The sequence below is a fragment of the Microplitis demolitor genome, chromosome 8, assembly GCF_026212275.2.
Source record: "Microplitis demolitor isolate Queensland-Clemson2020A chromosome 8, iyMicDemo2.1a, whole genome shotgun sequence".
Lineage (NCBI taxonomy): Eukaryota > Metazoa > Arthropoda > Insecta > Hymenoptera > Braconidae > Microplitis > Microplitis demolitor.
Window position 1 is genome coordinate 16,284,847 of NC_068552.1, and position 13,370 is coordinate 16,298,216.

The 13,370-nt window shown below is 31.1% G+C and overlaps 4 protein-coding genes across 4 annotated transcripts; all 4 read left to right on the forward strand.

Moving 5' to 3' along the window:
- Positions 1 to 29: 29 nt before the first annotated feature.
- Positions 30 to 1,876, forward strand: LOC103573307 (acyl-CoA Delta-9 desaturase). Its single transcript, XM_008552341.3, has 5 exons — positions 30 to 562; positions 660 to 790; positions 876 to 1,081; positions 1,364 to 1,549; positions 1,627 to 1,876. Exons 1-5 carry the CDS (start codon positions 331 to 333, stop codon positions 1,874 to 1,876), a joined length of 1,005 nt encoding a protein of 334 aa, XP_008550563.1. The 5' UTR covers positions 30 to 330.
- Positions 1,877 to 3,426: 1,550 nt separating this feature from the next.
- LOC103573088 (acyl-CoA Delta-9 desaturase) lies at positions 3,427 to 5,188 on the forward strand. Its single transcript, XM_008551957.2, has 5 exons — positions 3,427 to 3,866; positions 3,963 to 4,093; positions 4,173 to 4,378; positions 4,472 to 4,657; positions 4,739 to 5,188. The coding sequence occupies exons 1-5, from the start codon at positions 3,641 to 3,643 to the stop codon at positions 4,992 to 4,994; spliced, it is 1,005 nt and encodes a 334-aa protein (XP_008550179.1). The 5' UTR covers positions 3,427 to 3,640; the 3' UTR covers positions 4,995 to 5,188.
- Positions 5,189 to 6,594: 1,406 nt separating this feature from the next.
- LOC103573087 (histone deacetylase complex subunit SAP130) lies at positions 6,595 to 10,483 on the forward strand. Its single transcript, XM_008551956.3, has 6 exons — positions 6,595 to 6,882; positions 7,180 to 7,759; positions 7,910 to 9,075; positions 9,145 to 9,582; positions 9,672 to 9,865; positions 10,084 to 10,483. Exons 2-6 carry the CDS (start codon positions 7,206 to 7,208, stop codon positions 10,327 to 10,329), a joined length of 2,598 nt encoding a protein of 865 aa, XP_008550178.1. The 5' UTR covers positions 6,595 to 6,882; positions 7,180 to 7,205; the 3' UTR covers positions 10,330 to 10,483.
- A 340-nt stretch (positions 10,484 to 10,823) lies between these two features.
- On the forward strand, positions 10,824 to 13,301 carry LOC103573085 (dynein axonemal assembly factor 3 homolog). The gene is made up of 6 exons (XM_008551954.2): positions 10,824 to 11,318; positions 11,387 to 11,576; positions 11,651 to 11,821; positions 12,136 to 12,315; positions 12,621 to 12,852; positions 12,956 to 13,301. The coding sequence occupies exons 1-6, from the start codon at positions 11,075 to 11,077 to the stop codon at positions 13,253 to 13,255; spliced, it is 1,317 nt and encodes a 438-aa protein (XP_008550176.2). The 5' UTR covers positions 10,824 to 11,074; the 3' UTR covers positions 13,256 to 13,301.
- Positions 13,302 to 13,370: the final 69 nt, after the last annotated feature.

Below are 13,370 nucleotides of genomic sequence, written 5' to 3' on the forward strand. Positions count from 1 at the left end.
CGGGTTGATGACACACTATTCATTATAAGAAATATTTTCATTAATGTTTAACGAAACGACATAAACTCACAGGCTCAGGTGTTGAGTTCCAATAATAGAAAGATTGTTTTTTTATAATAAGTGCTTGTAACATTTCGAAAAAAACTTCTACATTAAAATATAAGTGCCGAAAAATAAAATATTTCAAGTTTAATTTAAAAAATCTTATTAAAATGATTTTTTGACAGTATGTGTAAACGTAACTTTCAAAAGTTTAAAAAATTAAAGAAAATCTATTATTATAGACAGTGAAAATCTAATTATAGAGTAATTTTAAGTTCGTAAGCGAAGATGCCGCCCAATTTTATGACTTGGCATTCACATCCGGAAAATAAAAAAAGTATGAAACAAGATGAAACAGTATTTATGAAAAGTAAAAAAGGAGCAAAAAGGAAAAATTGGTACGAATTTGAGACAGAAGTGGTTTGGAACAATCTGATACTTATAACGTTTTTGCATATCATGACTGTATATTATTTCTTTACTTACTCGTATTGGGAACATAAATATTTGACAGTTTGGGGTAATTATTAATAAACTATATGCAGATATTAATTGGATTTTTTTATTTTGTAACCTTTACAATAGAAAAAATGATTAATGAACATATTTATTCAAAGGAATTGTCGTGGGGACAATGTCGGGAATAGGAGTGACGGGTGGTGCACATCGACTGTGGACTCATCGGGCGTACAAAGCAAAGACACCGCTTAGGATTATTCTCGCTGTCCTGTTCTACACTGCCGGGCAGGTAAAGTTTATCATCAGTTTTGTTAAAAAAAGAAAAAAAATAGATTAATGAGTTTATTGAATGTGTTTCATGGTTGAGTTCACAGAATAGAATTTATGACTGGGTTAGGGACCATAGAGTTCATCACAAGTACACAGACACACCAGCAGATCCACATGATAATAATCGAGGTTTTTGGTTCAGTCACGTTGGCTGGTTGGTGTTAAAAAAACGACCGGAAGTGATTCAACGCGGAAAAGAAATTGACATGAGTGACATTCTTAATGATCCAGTTGTTCAATTTTTCGACAGGTTCGTGTTTTTATTAATTGGAAACTTTTCTATTAAAATTTTTGAATTAAATCTCGAAAGAGTTATCAATATTTTTAAATTCTTGTTTAGACAATTAAAAATCGGTTTTTAAGCAGATATATGGGCTAAATAATTATACAAACTATTTTCGACTATTTTTCAAAAGCTGTCTTAGCGTATTTACGTAAATTCACTTTTAGGCTTCAATAATCATAATACGAGAAATTTCGAGAACTTACGCATTAAGTTATTCAATTAATGGATTCTATTTGTTGATTACAGAAACCATGTCACTATGAAAATACTATTTACCGTGATAGTCCCAGTTTTTATACCAATTTACTTTTTCAATCAAAGCTTCAAATGGTCATTTATTACTCAAGTATTTATTCGTTACCCATGGAGCTTAAATTTTACATGGTCTGTCAATAGTTTTGCTCACATGTTCGGATACCGTAGCTACGACAAGTAATTAATGTTAAATACAAATTTTCCTGATTCATAAATGTTTAAGTTAATAATTATATATATATATATATTTATAGAAATATAGGACCGGCAGAAAACATTTTGGTAAGTTATGTTGCTGGAGGCGAAGGCTGGCACAATTACCATCATGTCTTTCCGTGGGACTACAAAGCCGCCGAATTTAAAAGTTCACTTTTCAATACCACAACTTATTGGATTGATATGTTTGCCAAAATAGGATGGGCATACGATTTGCGATCTGCATCTCCTGAGCACATTAAGCGGGTTGTCGAAAGAAGAGGTGATGGAACGCACTCCGTGTATTAATCTCTCACCTAGATAGAATTATTTAAATGTAGAATTTTATATTTATTTTATAACTCATTCATTTTAAATTACATACGAATTTCATAATTGACTTGTTTTATTTAAAAAATATTCCATCTGAATAAATTACACTAAAGTTACTCATATTTATTTATGCTTTCTGTATATTTTACAAAATTATTTTTTTGGTAACTACTGAAATTTTCATCATTCCCATAAGTTCCCTTTATTTTTATGATTTCATTTATTTTCCAAACACATATTTAAAAAGGTAACTATGTCATAGCGTATTTGACACTGTAAAAAATCGGGAGTGAATTCGGAGTAATTACGAATTTTATTTAAATCCGAATTCAATCCATCACTCGGCGTTTCGGAGTTTTAGAAAAAATCACTCGGCATATGGAGTATATAGGAAAGGATATTTTTGCTTTTCTAGCAGAATGATTTGGATTTTATTTAAGTCCGCATTTAGTCCGATTCGGAGTTTCAATATTCAAATAAACTCCCCTTTGAAGTGAATTTTACTCTAAAAGGATTAAATAAATATACAATTATCCGATCCGTATTTACTCCCCAGATTTAATCCGCAATCACTCCACAAATTTTTTAGTGTCCAAATTATTTTATTCGACGCGTATAAGCGCACAAAAATAGGTGGGACAAAATAAGGGATAAGCGTGCGGCACGATAACGTTAATATAGTTAATAAATATTTCTTAATAGTTAATAAATGGCTTATTTGAATAGAAGGAAATGACACATGAAGCTAATTAAGTAGGGTTATGACAAATAATTTATAGTACTATTTAACTTTATTTAAGAAAAAAAATAATACGCACAGTAATTAATTTAAAAAATATTCAGCATTTTTTTTTATTTATAAAACAATATTTAGTTGATTATATTTTGAATTTGGTACATTAGACAGTATACTGAAAGGTATTGTAAACAGAAAGTGGCGCTGTAGTCAAAAATTGCGGCGATGTACATTCAAATATGAGATTTATTACCCGATAAAAAAAGATTTTATCTGGTTATATATAAGTATATATGAGTATATATGATTATATATAAGATCATATATAATTATATATAATCATATATGGAATTATATATGATTATACAAAATCTTTTTTTATCGGGTATAACTATCAATTTAAAGCAAAAAAATGCTTATTTTAGCCAAATAAGGCTGAAAAACTGTTTCAAATAAATGCATTTATTAACATCAAATAAATACTTCTTGTTTTAAAAAGAAAGGAAAAAAAGTTCTTACGCATGAGTGAATTAATCTTTTATTTGCATTCTGTAAATGTGCGCTAGTTTTAAAACGTAATAAATTTGAATTCTAGTATGAATAATAGGTGCTGGGAGTTCATGGGCTGTTAAATATTCATCAAATTCACTATATTATTATCATTTGTATTTTAAACGCTCGGCTAAATTCTTTTATGTAAACACAGTCTTATTTAAAGCTAAAAATTAATAATTCTCTTGCAGTCAAGTTAATGAGGAAAGAAGGTATAAAAGTTGCTCATGTATTGACTTTTGAGTCATTAAAAGCTTAAGGCTCCAATAAGTAATATATCATAATATCATTAAGTGTAACATTAAAAGTTTTACACAACCGTGTAAATTTATTAGTGAATTAAAATAAAAGTGTTTATATATTTAAAAGTATAGCAACAAAAATATTTAATTCCGCAAGTGCTGAAAATAAACGAATTTTAACTCTAAAATCGGATTTATTTATAAATAAAAATGCCGCCAAATACAGGCAATGATCTGACGTTTTCTAATGAACATGACTTAGAAAACGATGTAACGACGAAAAATATAAAAATAAACGGTAGACCAAAAAAGTGGTATGAATTTGAAACAGAAGTGATTTGGAAAAACTCAATATTTATGATCGGACTTCATTTGATATGTTTATATTACACGATCACTTTTCCTTATTTAGAACAGAAATTTTTGTCAGTATGGGGTAACTATTTATTTCATTTATTTCAATTAATATTTTATTATATCACTCATACAATCAAAATAGTAATAACAATTAATTATTATATTACTTCTTTAGCGTTTATCATGCTTCATCTAACGGGAATAGGAGTTACGGCTGGTGTACATCGTCTATGGACTCATCGTGCATATAAAGCCAAAACACCACTTAGAATTATTCTCGCTACTTTATATTACTCAGCTGGACAAGTAAGTCTACAAATTAATAAAAATAGTTTTAAAGAAAAAAAAATTATTTTTGCTAACAAATTTTTAAATCGGGTTACAGAACAAAATTTTCAGCTGGGTCAGAGACCACAGAGTTCATCATAAATACACAGACACACTTGCAGACCCTCATGATACTAATCGCGGTTTTTGGTTCAGTCATGTCGGCTGGTTGATGGTAAAAAAACGTCCTGAAGTTCGTCAACGTGGAAAAGGAATCGACATGAGTGACATTCTCAATGATCCGGTCGTTCAGTTTTTCGACAGGTATTATAATCAAAGGATCTTATTTATTATTTATATAAACTTTATTGTTGTAACTTTTTAAAAATAATATATAATTTTACACACTCGATACAGCAACTTTGTTGTACTCAACACACTACTCACTTTCGTGATCCCAGTCTTGATACCTGTTTATGTCTTCAATCAAAGCTTGAAATGGACAATCATATCTCAAGTATTCATGCGTTATCCATGGGTTTTAAACATCACTTGGTCGGTCAATAGTTTCGCTCACATGTTTGGATATCACAGCTACGACAAGTAATTATTAATTTGAATAAATTAAACAATGTTATTTCATCGCTCAGTAGTGAGAAATATTTTTTATGTTTTTCTTTCAAGAAATATCTTACCTGCTGAAAATCTATTGGTCGGCTGGGCGGCTGGAGGTGAAGGCTGGCATAATTATCACCACGTCTTCCCCTGGGATTACAAAGCAGCTGAATTCCGTAACTTTATGCTTAACGTTACTACGTCATGGATCGATATGTTCGCTCAAATTGGATGGGCTTACGATTTAAGACAGGCGAGTCCTGATCACATAAAAAAAGTTATTGCCAGAACAGGTGATGGGTCACATCATCCTTACTTAAGTTAAAAAAAATGCTTTCTTTACAAATATGTTGGTTTTATAAATTAAAATAGTAAAATTTAAAATGTGAATATAATGATGCATCAGCACTTTGAAATAGTTCTGGCGCTTAATAATTTATTCAATCAAAATGTTTTAATTTCATGTCTGATATAAAATATTCAACATATATTTAAATATAAGATGAGTGTATTATAATATTTTGATTTTGTTAAAAAATTAACAAATTTGAAATACCTTTGATCATAGGCCCCGAGTGATATTAGTCATTAAAAAATCATTATTAATATTTTACTTAAATAATAATCATTTTTTACTGTATTATATTTTATAATTACAATATTTCTTTACTATTTTAAAACAATTATACGTGTATAAATATTTATAAAATTATTTAATTAAACTATGATAATAAATAAGTGTATTAATGAAATTATTCGTAGTAATTTATTTATTGTCATCAGTCGATTAATAATTTTAATTTTTTAAATATTTAATTGTAAATAATATCACTTAATTCTCATAAATATTATCAGTTTACAAATATAAATAAATGCATAATAAAAGTACGGATTTCATAAGTGATAAATGAATCACGCAATATGTACAATCGTGTGAATGATTGAATATATTTGAATAAATATATTACAACAACAATCAGCAGTTTGACATGGCAGGTATCACCCCACTTCCGTGCCCTAATATTTTCCAGAAAGATCGTCGTTAGACTTGTTGATTTTCAATCCAAAAATATTATAATAACAGTTTATACATATGTATAAATCGAACCAATTAAAATCATTTATTGTTAATGGATGCGTTTAACGATTTATACCCGAACAAATATTTTTTCTTCCCTTAAATTTTTTCAATACATCTACAAATAAGTTCTGAAAAATAAATTTTAGAGGGAGGGCCTATAGTAACTTTTTTATTTAACTTTTTCTCTTAAACATTTTCTCTAATCGCAAAATTAATAATGAGACTCGAACTCGATGCATTCCTCGATAATCTAACAATCTACTGGTCTGTTCGGCGCACTGGGGCGCTTGCAATATACCCGGGAAAATTTTAATTTATAATTAAATTTAATTAGTAGAAAAAAAGTGAATTACCAATTAAAAAAAAATGTATTAATTATCAGTGTATTGATTAAAGTGAAATTTAAGTGAAACAAATCTTAGTATTTCAAATCGATCATTAATTAATAGTAATTAATGTTAATCTCTACATGTGCGTATTTTTAGTTTTTTTTTTTTTGTAATTGATCTGATGAAAAAAAAAAATATGAAAATTTTTGATTGTCAATTTCAGGATCATAAATCTGTATATCTTATTTATATAAAAAAAACTTAACTTTGAGACAAAAAAAATTTGTCTTGTCCTTTTGAAATACATCTTTATCACATCTTGAAGTTGGCGTCGTGCTACTAGACTTTTTTTATTCTTCTGCTAGTTCCCGAGCTGACCTGAGGGAGCGCGCCCTGATAAATGACATCACCCACAAACGTTTGAATAATTTGACAGTAGCGCCACCTGTCAGTAACTATTCTTACTAATTAAAAATTTAGCAATGCTGCCATATTTCTCCGTTTACACCAACGCACGGTTTATACGGTTTTTTATATTCTTTTTTCTTGTTCAAATCATCACTATTATTATTATTATTACTATATTAACCATAATAATAATAAAGTTGCCTCCAACAATAATCAGGTATCGTTGTCACAACGGAGCCAGCTTTCGTTACATTACACGAATGAGTAAATTTTTTTAGAATTATTTTAAAAGTGTGTTTATTAATTGAATTATATTTTATAAATCTATAAAATATGCAGCCTTGTATATATTGTACATGACTAGTAAATATATTTAATAGTTTATCAACACACTGGTGAGTATCTGTTTGTTATTTACGAGATACTAACACACTAATCTTAAACAGACTATTTATCAATTAGATATAATAAATAATTGTTCAATTTTCAGCAATTAATATATTTGCTTGTCTTCTGTTACTTAAATAAATTTTATTTTATTAAATATATTTAAATTTTATATTTTAGCGGTAATATTTACGTACTGTAACCTATAAAATACTTGTAGCTTATGTTCAAAATTTTTTTCCATCAGCTGTATTCACTTAATTTTAAATTTTATATTATTATTAATCTGTTTATTTTTTTTCCAGTGTTGGAAATTTAAAAAAAAAAAAAAATGAATACAACAAATCCCGGAGAAGCAAGTGGAGAAAAGCGTTTGCCCGAAACAAGTGTCCAGAGTGTACCTCATAATTTAACGACAATTCAAAATGTCCAAGGTCTGCAAACAGTGCAAAATATTGTCCAGAGTACGGTTCCGACAATTCAGTCAACTCAAAACGTCGTTAATACAAGTGCTGCAATTGTCGGTAAATCGATATCGCTTGATTTAAATCAAAAATTATCATTAATGAAATCTGTTGTACAAACTGGAGCACCATCGACTAGTGAACCTGGAAAAATAACAACAACTCTGTGTCCTGTTGGCTCAACAGTACGAATTATTCCCTCTATGGTTACTGTTGATCGACAAGGCCAACCGCAAATGCAGATTCAATCGTCTCAGCCTCAGCAAACCACTCAACAAGTTGTTACATCTATTCCTGCTACCTATCATGTACCTCGTGGACCAGCTGCTGTTGCTAATATTTCAGCGCCGAGATCAACTGTAGCCACTCCAATAGTGAGAGCTAGTACTGGTCAATCCGTTGTTCCTATATCAAGAGTCGGGTAAGACTATATAAGATAATAAATAATATTTGGTTAATTAAAATACATAATCATCACCATCATTAAAAAAACGGCAAAGAAAGAAAATAGTATAGTATAATATAAGTTTGAATTATTTTTAAAAATACATATATATTATTTTATCTGTAGAGTAACTGCGGCTGTAGCAAATACCCAGTGGCCAACAAAAGCACCAATGGTGCATACGCAATCTCAAAGACTTCCAGTACCACCAGTAAGTCGTGTAACAACACGACCGCCTACTGCTGTATACAGCGGACAACAACCTCGACTAGTTGCTCCAGCTCAAACACGGCCGATCCAGACAACAGTGGTAGCTAATGTATCTACAGGAGCTCCCTCAAGACTGTTGACTCCGGTTTTACAATCTAATAGCGCGATCACGCGTATTCCCGTGGCACAGCCGCGAGCAACTGGAACCCAAATTGTCAATACAACGACAGCCGTTCAAGCGGCGATACGTCATCCGTCTCAAACAATTCAGGTTAGTCAGCAGCAACAACAACTGTCTACTCGACCTAGTACCACTGGAAGTACCAACCGCGTTACGGTAGCAACGCCTGTAGGAACCGCCAGTAGAATAGCTAATACGACCCCAGTAGCGATACAGCCGACGATCGGAAGACCACCGAACCCAACATCTGGCGTTACAGCCACGAGTTTTAATCGTGTCGTAATACCTTCACAACAAGTACAGCAACCTGGACAGTCGCATCCACCGGGTACGAGAGTCGTGCAGACGATAACTTCTTTAGCGAATATCAGTACCGTGTCGCGAATAATCGCTGCGACAACGAATCCATCTAATATTGCAAGAGTTACGCCATCGACGCCAACGTCGGTCCCAAGGATAGCTAGCATGACTCTCCATCCATTGCCTATCACGACGACGCGGGCAATTCCTGCACCAGTTAAGCCTCTGATGCCGGGTCAAGCTATCGCTCAAGCTGTTCAAATAAAAACTACTGGACAACCAACAACTCTGAGAGTTGCACCAGCAAATGTTGTCACTACCTCTGCTATCACAACTATCACTACGGCAGCACCGATTCCTACTGGTACGACACCGGCCTCTACTGCTACTATCATAATTAATAGTAACAATAACAGTAGTCATAACTCGCCAACTCCTGCATCTCAATCTTCACTGTACACTCAATATCGTCAAGCATCGGTCCAGCCAGTTAGACTTATCGTTGAACCCAGTAGTCACGAAGAAAATCATGGGAAACCAAATGCTTCCCCACGTCCAAGTATACTCAGGAAACGTGACCACGAAAATTCGCCTGCTAAAGGTCCGTTTTTTTTATTTAATTAATTTTAAAAATTCTCAATCTTATTTGATTTAATGATAATTTTTTTAGGTGCTGCGAAGAATTTAGTCCCAATGCTGACGTCTCTACCTCTGAGCATAGCACCGAATTCAAGCCCCCCTATGTCTCCGAGAAACGACAGAGATGGAGGCTGTCAGAGCTCTGGATCGACAACTGTATCAGCCACCTCCTCGCCGGGACTAGACGAAGAGCCTGAGCAATCTCGGATTCCGATGAATCAAACGATGGAAATGTCTCCCCGTAAAAAACCGCGCAAGCAACAGCTAACTGGCGTAGAGCTCACTGAGCCCCGATGCTCGGAAGAAGACATGCAATTTATTACTGAAGATAAATTTAAACGAGATACCAGAGATGATATCAAGGATAGATTTGGTATGGATAAAAAACAAAATTTAAATTCTCAGCAAGATAGAAGTGCTACGACGCCGACTGTCATCAGGAAAGCACGACCTACTCCAAGTTTGATTGGTAAATTTTATTATAAATATTAATGTTTATGAACTTGATAACAAAAGTATTATTATTATTATTAATTTATTATTTATTTTTTTTTAAAGATCCATCGTGGAAAAATCGACATAATTGTAGACTTAATCATTACCGAAGACCAAGTGATGTGAGGCCTCGTGAAGAAAGACGACCAACTGTTGCAGAAATAGCCCAACAAAAATACGTACTACAAAGACTTCATGGTTGGAAAATTTATCAGTTGACCGCTCAGATGGAAGATTTAGCAGAGCTTGAAAAGCAGGTTAATATTTACTTAAAACTTTTTGATTTATAAGCTGACATGGGGACCCCAGGGTGGACATTTTATAACTTTGTTTAGTTTAAGAAGTTGGAAATTCGGTATTTTGTTACTAAAGTCAACTTAAATTAAACATAAAGATGACAAATGTCTTCCGTGGTCACTTGGGATTTCAACAGGAAGCTGATAATAATTAAAAATTTTTATTTTTCAAATTGAAGGTCCATGATAAATTAAAGACAACGCTCTGCATGCTGGAATCTCAACAGCCAAAGCCCAGGCAAGACGATGACTTGGAGCGCGTTAATGAATTAATAAAAGGAAACATGCAACGCAGTAGTTTGATAAGCGAGGGTATGACTGAAGCCAGGACACAGCTAGTCGCTATTTTTGAGCACAAGAGCCCAGTTAACGACATCCTCCAGCGCTTTGGTAATAAAAGAGCCCAGAAGAAACGAGAAAAATAAAATAAATACAATAATTTATCTGTTGTTGACGCAGCAGTTTAGTATAAATCAAATTATAACTGTAAAAAAATAAGTACTATATTAACAAAATTTTAAAATATCAAACATTTTTCTAATTTGTCAAAAAAATATATGTTATCTAAAATTAATAAATGATTTAAGATTTTTTTAAATATTAATAATCAAAATGAAGGTACACTTATTTAATAACCCAAGTAGCACACTTGGTTTTGTGACATCTATAAGATAGCAGTTTTGAGGCTGTTTTTTGACCTATCGATAAGGCACCAAACTGTTGACAAAACAATCAAAAATTGACATCACCGAAAAAATATCTACTCAAAATACTTGATACAAGTGCTGACAAAAATTAAATTACAAATAAGTCGTCTGAAGAATTTTTTAATTGAAATGACTGTGATTACATAGTTTTCACGAGCATAATTATAATGTGTAAAAAAAAATTTTTAATGCCAAGTTGGTCAAAAGCAATTTAGTATGAAATTACTTTTTTAGGACGGAGAAAAGAAGACAAATTTCCTAAGACTTCGAGGACCAACATCTGTATGTTTTCTTTATATAAAAAAAAAATGGCTTGTCTTCTTAAAAGACATTTTAAAGTTGTCTCTGTGCTACTTGGGAATCACCAACAAATATATAGTGTGCGTTACCAAGGCTACGGATAAATAAATTCGTACTTTGTTGTGACTGTGATTGAAATTAAATATATTTAATCTTTATTAAAATGTGGGGACATAGTCCTCCTTTAGATTTTCAAAATGAAAATTGCACAAAAAAAAATTCTGATGATAACGAACCATTAGAAGTTTTGACAGTGGGTTCGAAAGACCCGAGACACATTATCAAAACTTTGGCATCATTATCTGTAAATCCAAGACGATTTATTAATTTTCATGTTATTGAATCATCATTGGAACCAATTGCTCGGTCAATTTTATTACTTCACATTTGTCTTCAAAAAGATTTAGGTATTTAAATACATGATCAAATACTTGTTTATAATTTACAAACAATGAGAGTGAGCAAATATTTAAAGGCTTACAGGTTGCAAGTCGATACTATTTAGAAGTACTAGGCAACACTCTTTTGACACCAGCAACTGCCAAATACTTGATAAAAACAATTTATCAATTAATTAGTGTCATCACTCAAACGACTCCGTGTCCTTGGATAAGTATCGAGACACTTAAATATAAAGACAAAGATTTAATAGAAGCTATTTTTAAGTAACTGAATAATAATAATAATTATTATTTATTCATTTTTATATTTATTTATTATTTTATTTATTTATCTCTAGATTTTGGATCCGTGGTATTTGTGAAGGTGTACCAGTTGTTAAGTACTGGGACCAACGGATCACAAAATTATTAGGAACTAGATATGATTACAGAGACGGTGCTTTTGATTGGGATTACCATATGATATTGAAAGAAAAAAATATTCCTTATTTGACAGCTCAAGAGTACAGGTAGCAAAACAAAATTTGTTATGTCATTGATTCTTAATTACTAACACGAAAAAAATTACATGCTGCTTGCATGCGCTTTGACTCTATGTAACTAATTAAAAATGCAAATCTATCAGTAATCAAAGTAGATGCACAATCTAATAAATTAAATCAATTATTTAAATATCAAAATAAGCAGCAATGAATATTCATATTCAATTTCAAATTCTATGATACAAATAAATCTATCAAAATATTTTTAAACATTAATTTATTCGTATGCTTGTAACAGAGTGCTTTTAATTACTACTAATATTTAAATTGTTCAAATTTAGATTCTGGAGAAATAATGGAATAGCATTCACGTGGCTGGAAACAGAACCTGCGAGAAGTAATCCGACTTTAATAAGCAACGTGACACCTTATAAACAAGGTTTTATTCATAATGCTTATGCAGGAGACATCACCAATGGGCCTTATTTAACTTTTATTGCTGAAGAAACAGATGATAAAAAGTTAATTATTTATGTCGATACTCAATTAATTTTACTGTACTGGCAGTCATTTCGAGTCACTAATTCCAAAAGAACATATTTTTATACGCTTTTTTGGATTTAGTCACTAAGTTTAAAAAAAGTATAAAATTATCAGACGTTGGCTAATTTCAGTATTATAAAATTTTGGTTTTCAATTTTTAACTATAAAATAAGTTTGTAAAAAATTATACGCCCTTTTGTCTTCAGAAAGTTTTCTAAAGCCAAAAGGATCTGTAAAAATTCAAATCCTTTTAGAATTAGTAACAAGATTTGTTTATTTATAGAAAATTAAGAGCTACAGATGCAGCAGAGGGACAAATAATAAAATTATTTTATCAAATACGAATGCGAGAATATTGTCCTGATGATATCATAGCCGCGCATAGAGATAAATCTGTTTTAAATGGAACATTGGTTACAGAAATGCCAGATATTGATATCGAACAAGAATCTTGGGTGGTAAATAAATCAGATAAGTCTGAGTTCTCTTCTTGGATCGATGTCCCACAAGCAAAAGTAAATATCATCCCAATTAAATTTAACGCTATAAATTGTGTGACTTAATTCTTATTATTATTATTATTATTATTATTATTAATTTATTTGTGGCATAATACAGGTGATTTATCATTCAGCTTCTTCATTTATCAAGTACAAAAATAAACATGAATGGTTGGAAAAATTGGACATGGTATTTGTTGCTCATAATATGATTAATCACTTGGAAAATATCAAGCCTTTGATGAAGAAAGATGGTGTACTGATAGTAGAGTCAAAGCGACTTTTAGTTGAAGAGCGAAAAAAAGAATTAGAAGAGTTTGCTAATGAGTTAAAAAAAATAGCTGATGAAATTGGTATCAAATTACTTGAACCATTTAATCCTAACGATGATAATTTTGCAAGATTTGTTTTGTATTAAATTATTTTTATATTTGTTTTTTTATAAAAGATAGCCGGATAATTATATTTAAGTAACATACTATATTAAAAATGTGAGCTTTATGTGATAATATTTACAAATATATATTATTAAT

Excerpts from the sequence above, each read along its gene's own strand:
- LOC103573088 (XM_008551957.2), top strand. The coding sequence starts at position 3,641 with ATGCCGCCAAATACAGGCAATGATCTGACGTTTTCTAATGAACATGAC. Across the intron at positions 3,867-3,962 it reads GAAATTTTTGTCAGTATGGG|CGTTTATCATGCTTCATCTA; the intron begins GTAACTATTTAT and ends TTACTTCTTTAG. Across the intron at positions 4,658-4,738 it reads GGATATCACAGCTACGACAA|AAATATCTTACCTGCTGAAA; the intron begins GTAATTATTAAT and ends TTTTCTTTCAAG.
- LOC103573085 (XM_008551954.2), top strand. The coding sequence starts at position 11,075 with ATGTGGGGACATAGTCCTCCTTTAGATTTTCAAAATGAAAATTGCACA. Across the intron at positions 11,577-11,650 it reads TTAATAGAAGCTATTTTTAA|ATTTTGGATCCGTGGTATTT; the intron begins GTAACTGAATAA and ends ATTTATCTCTAG. Across the intron at positions 12,316-12,620 it reads GAAGAAACAGATGATAAAAA|AAAATTAAGAGCTACAGATG; the intron begins GTTAATTATTTA and ends GTTTATTTATAG.
- LOC103573087 (XM_008551956.3), top strand. The coding sequence starts at position 7,206 with ATGAATACAACAAATCCCGGAGAAGCAAGTGGAGAAAAGCGTTTGCCC. Across the intron at positions 7,760-7,909 it reads GTTCCTATATCAAGAGTCGG|AGTAACTGCGGCTGTAGCAA; the intron begins GTAAGACTATAT and ends TTTTATCTGTAG. Across the intron at positions 9,866-10,083 it reads TAGCAGAGCTTGAAAAGCAG|GTCCATGATAAATTAAAGAC; the intron begins GTTAATATTTAC and ends TTCAAATTGAAG.
- LOC103573307 (XM_008552341.3), top strand. The coding sequence starts at position 331 with ATGCCGCCCAATTTTATGACTTGGCATTCACATCCGGAAAATAAAAAA. Across the intron at positions 791-875 it reads TGTTCTACACTGCCGGGCAG|AATAGAATTTATGACTGGGT; the intron begins GTAAAGTTTATC and ends TTGAGTTCACAG. Across the intron at positions 1,082-1,363 it reads GTTGTTCAATTTTTCGACAG|AAACCATGTCACTATGAAAA; the intron begins GTTCGTGTTTTT and ends TGTTGATTACAG.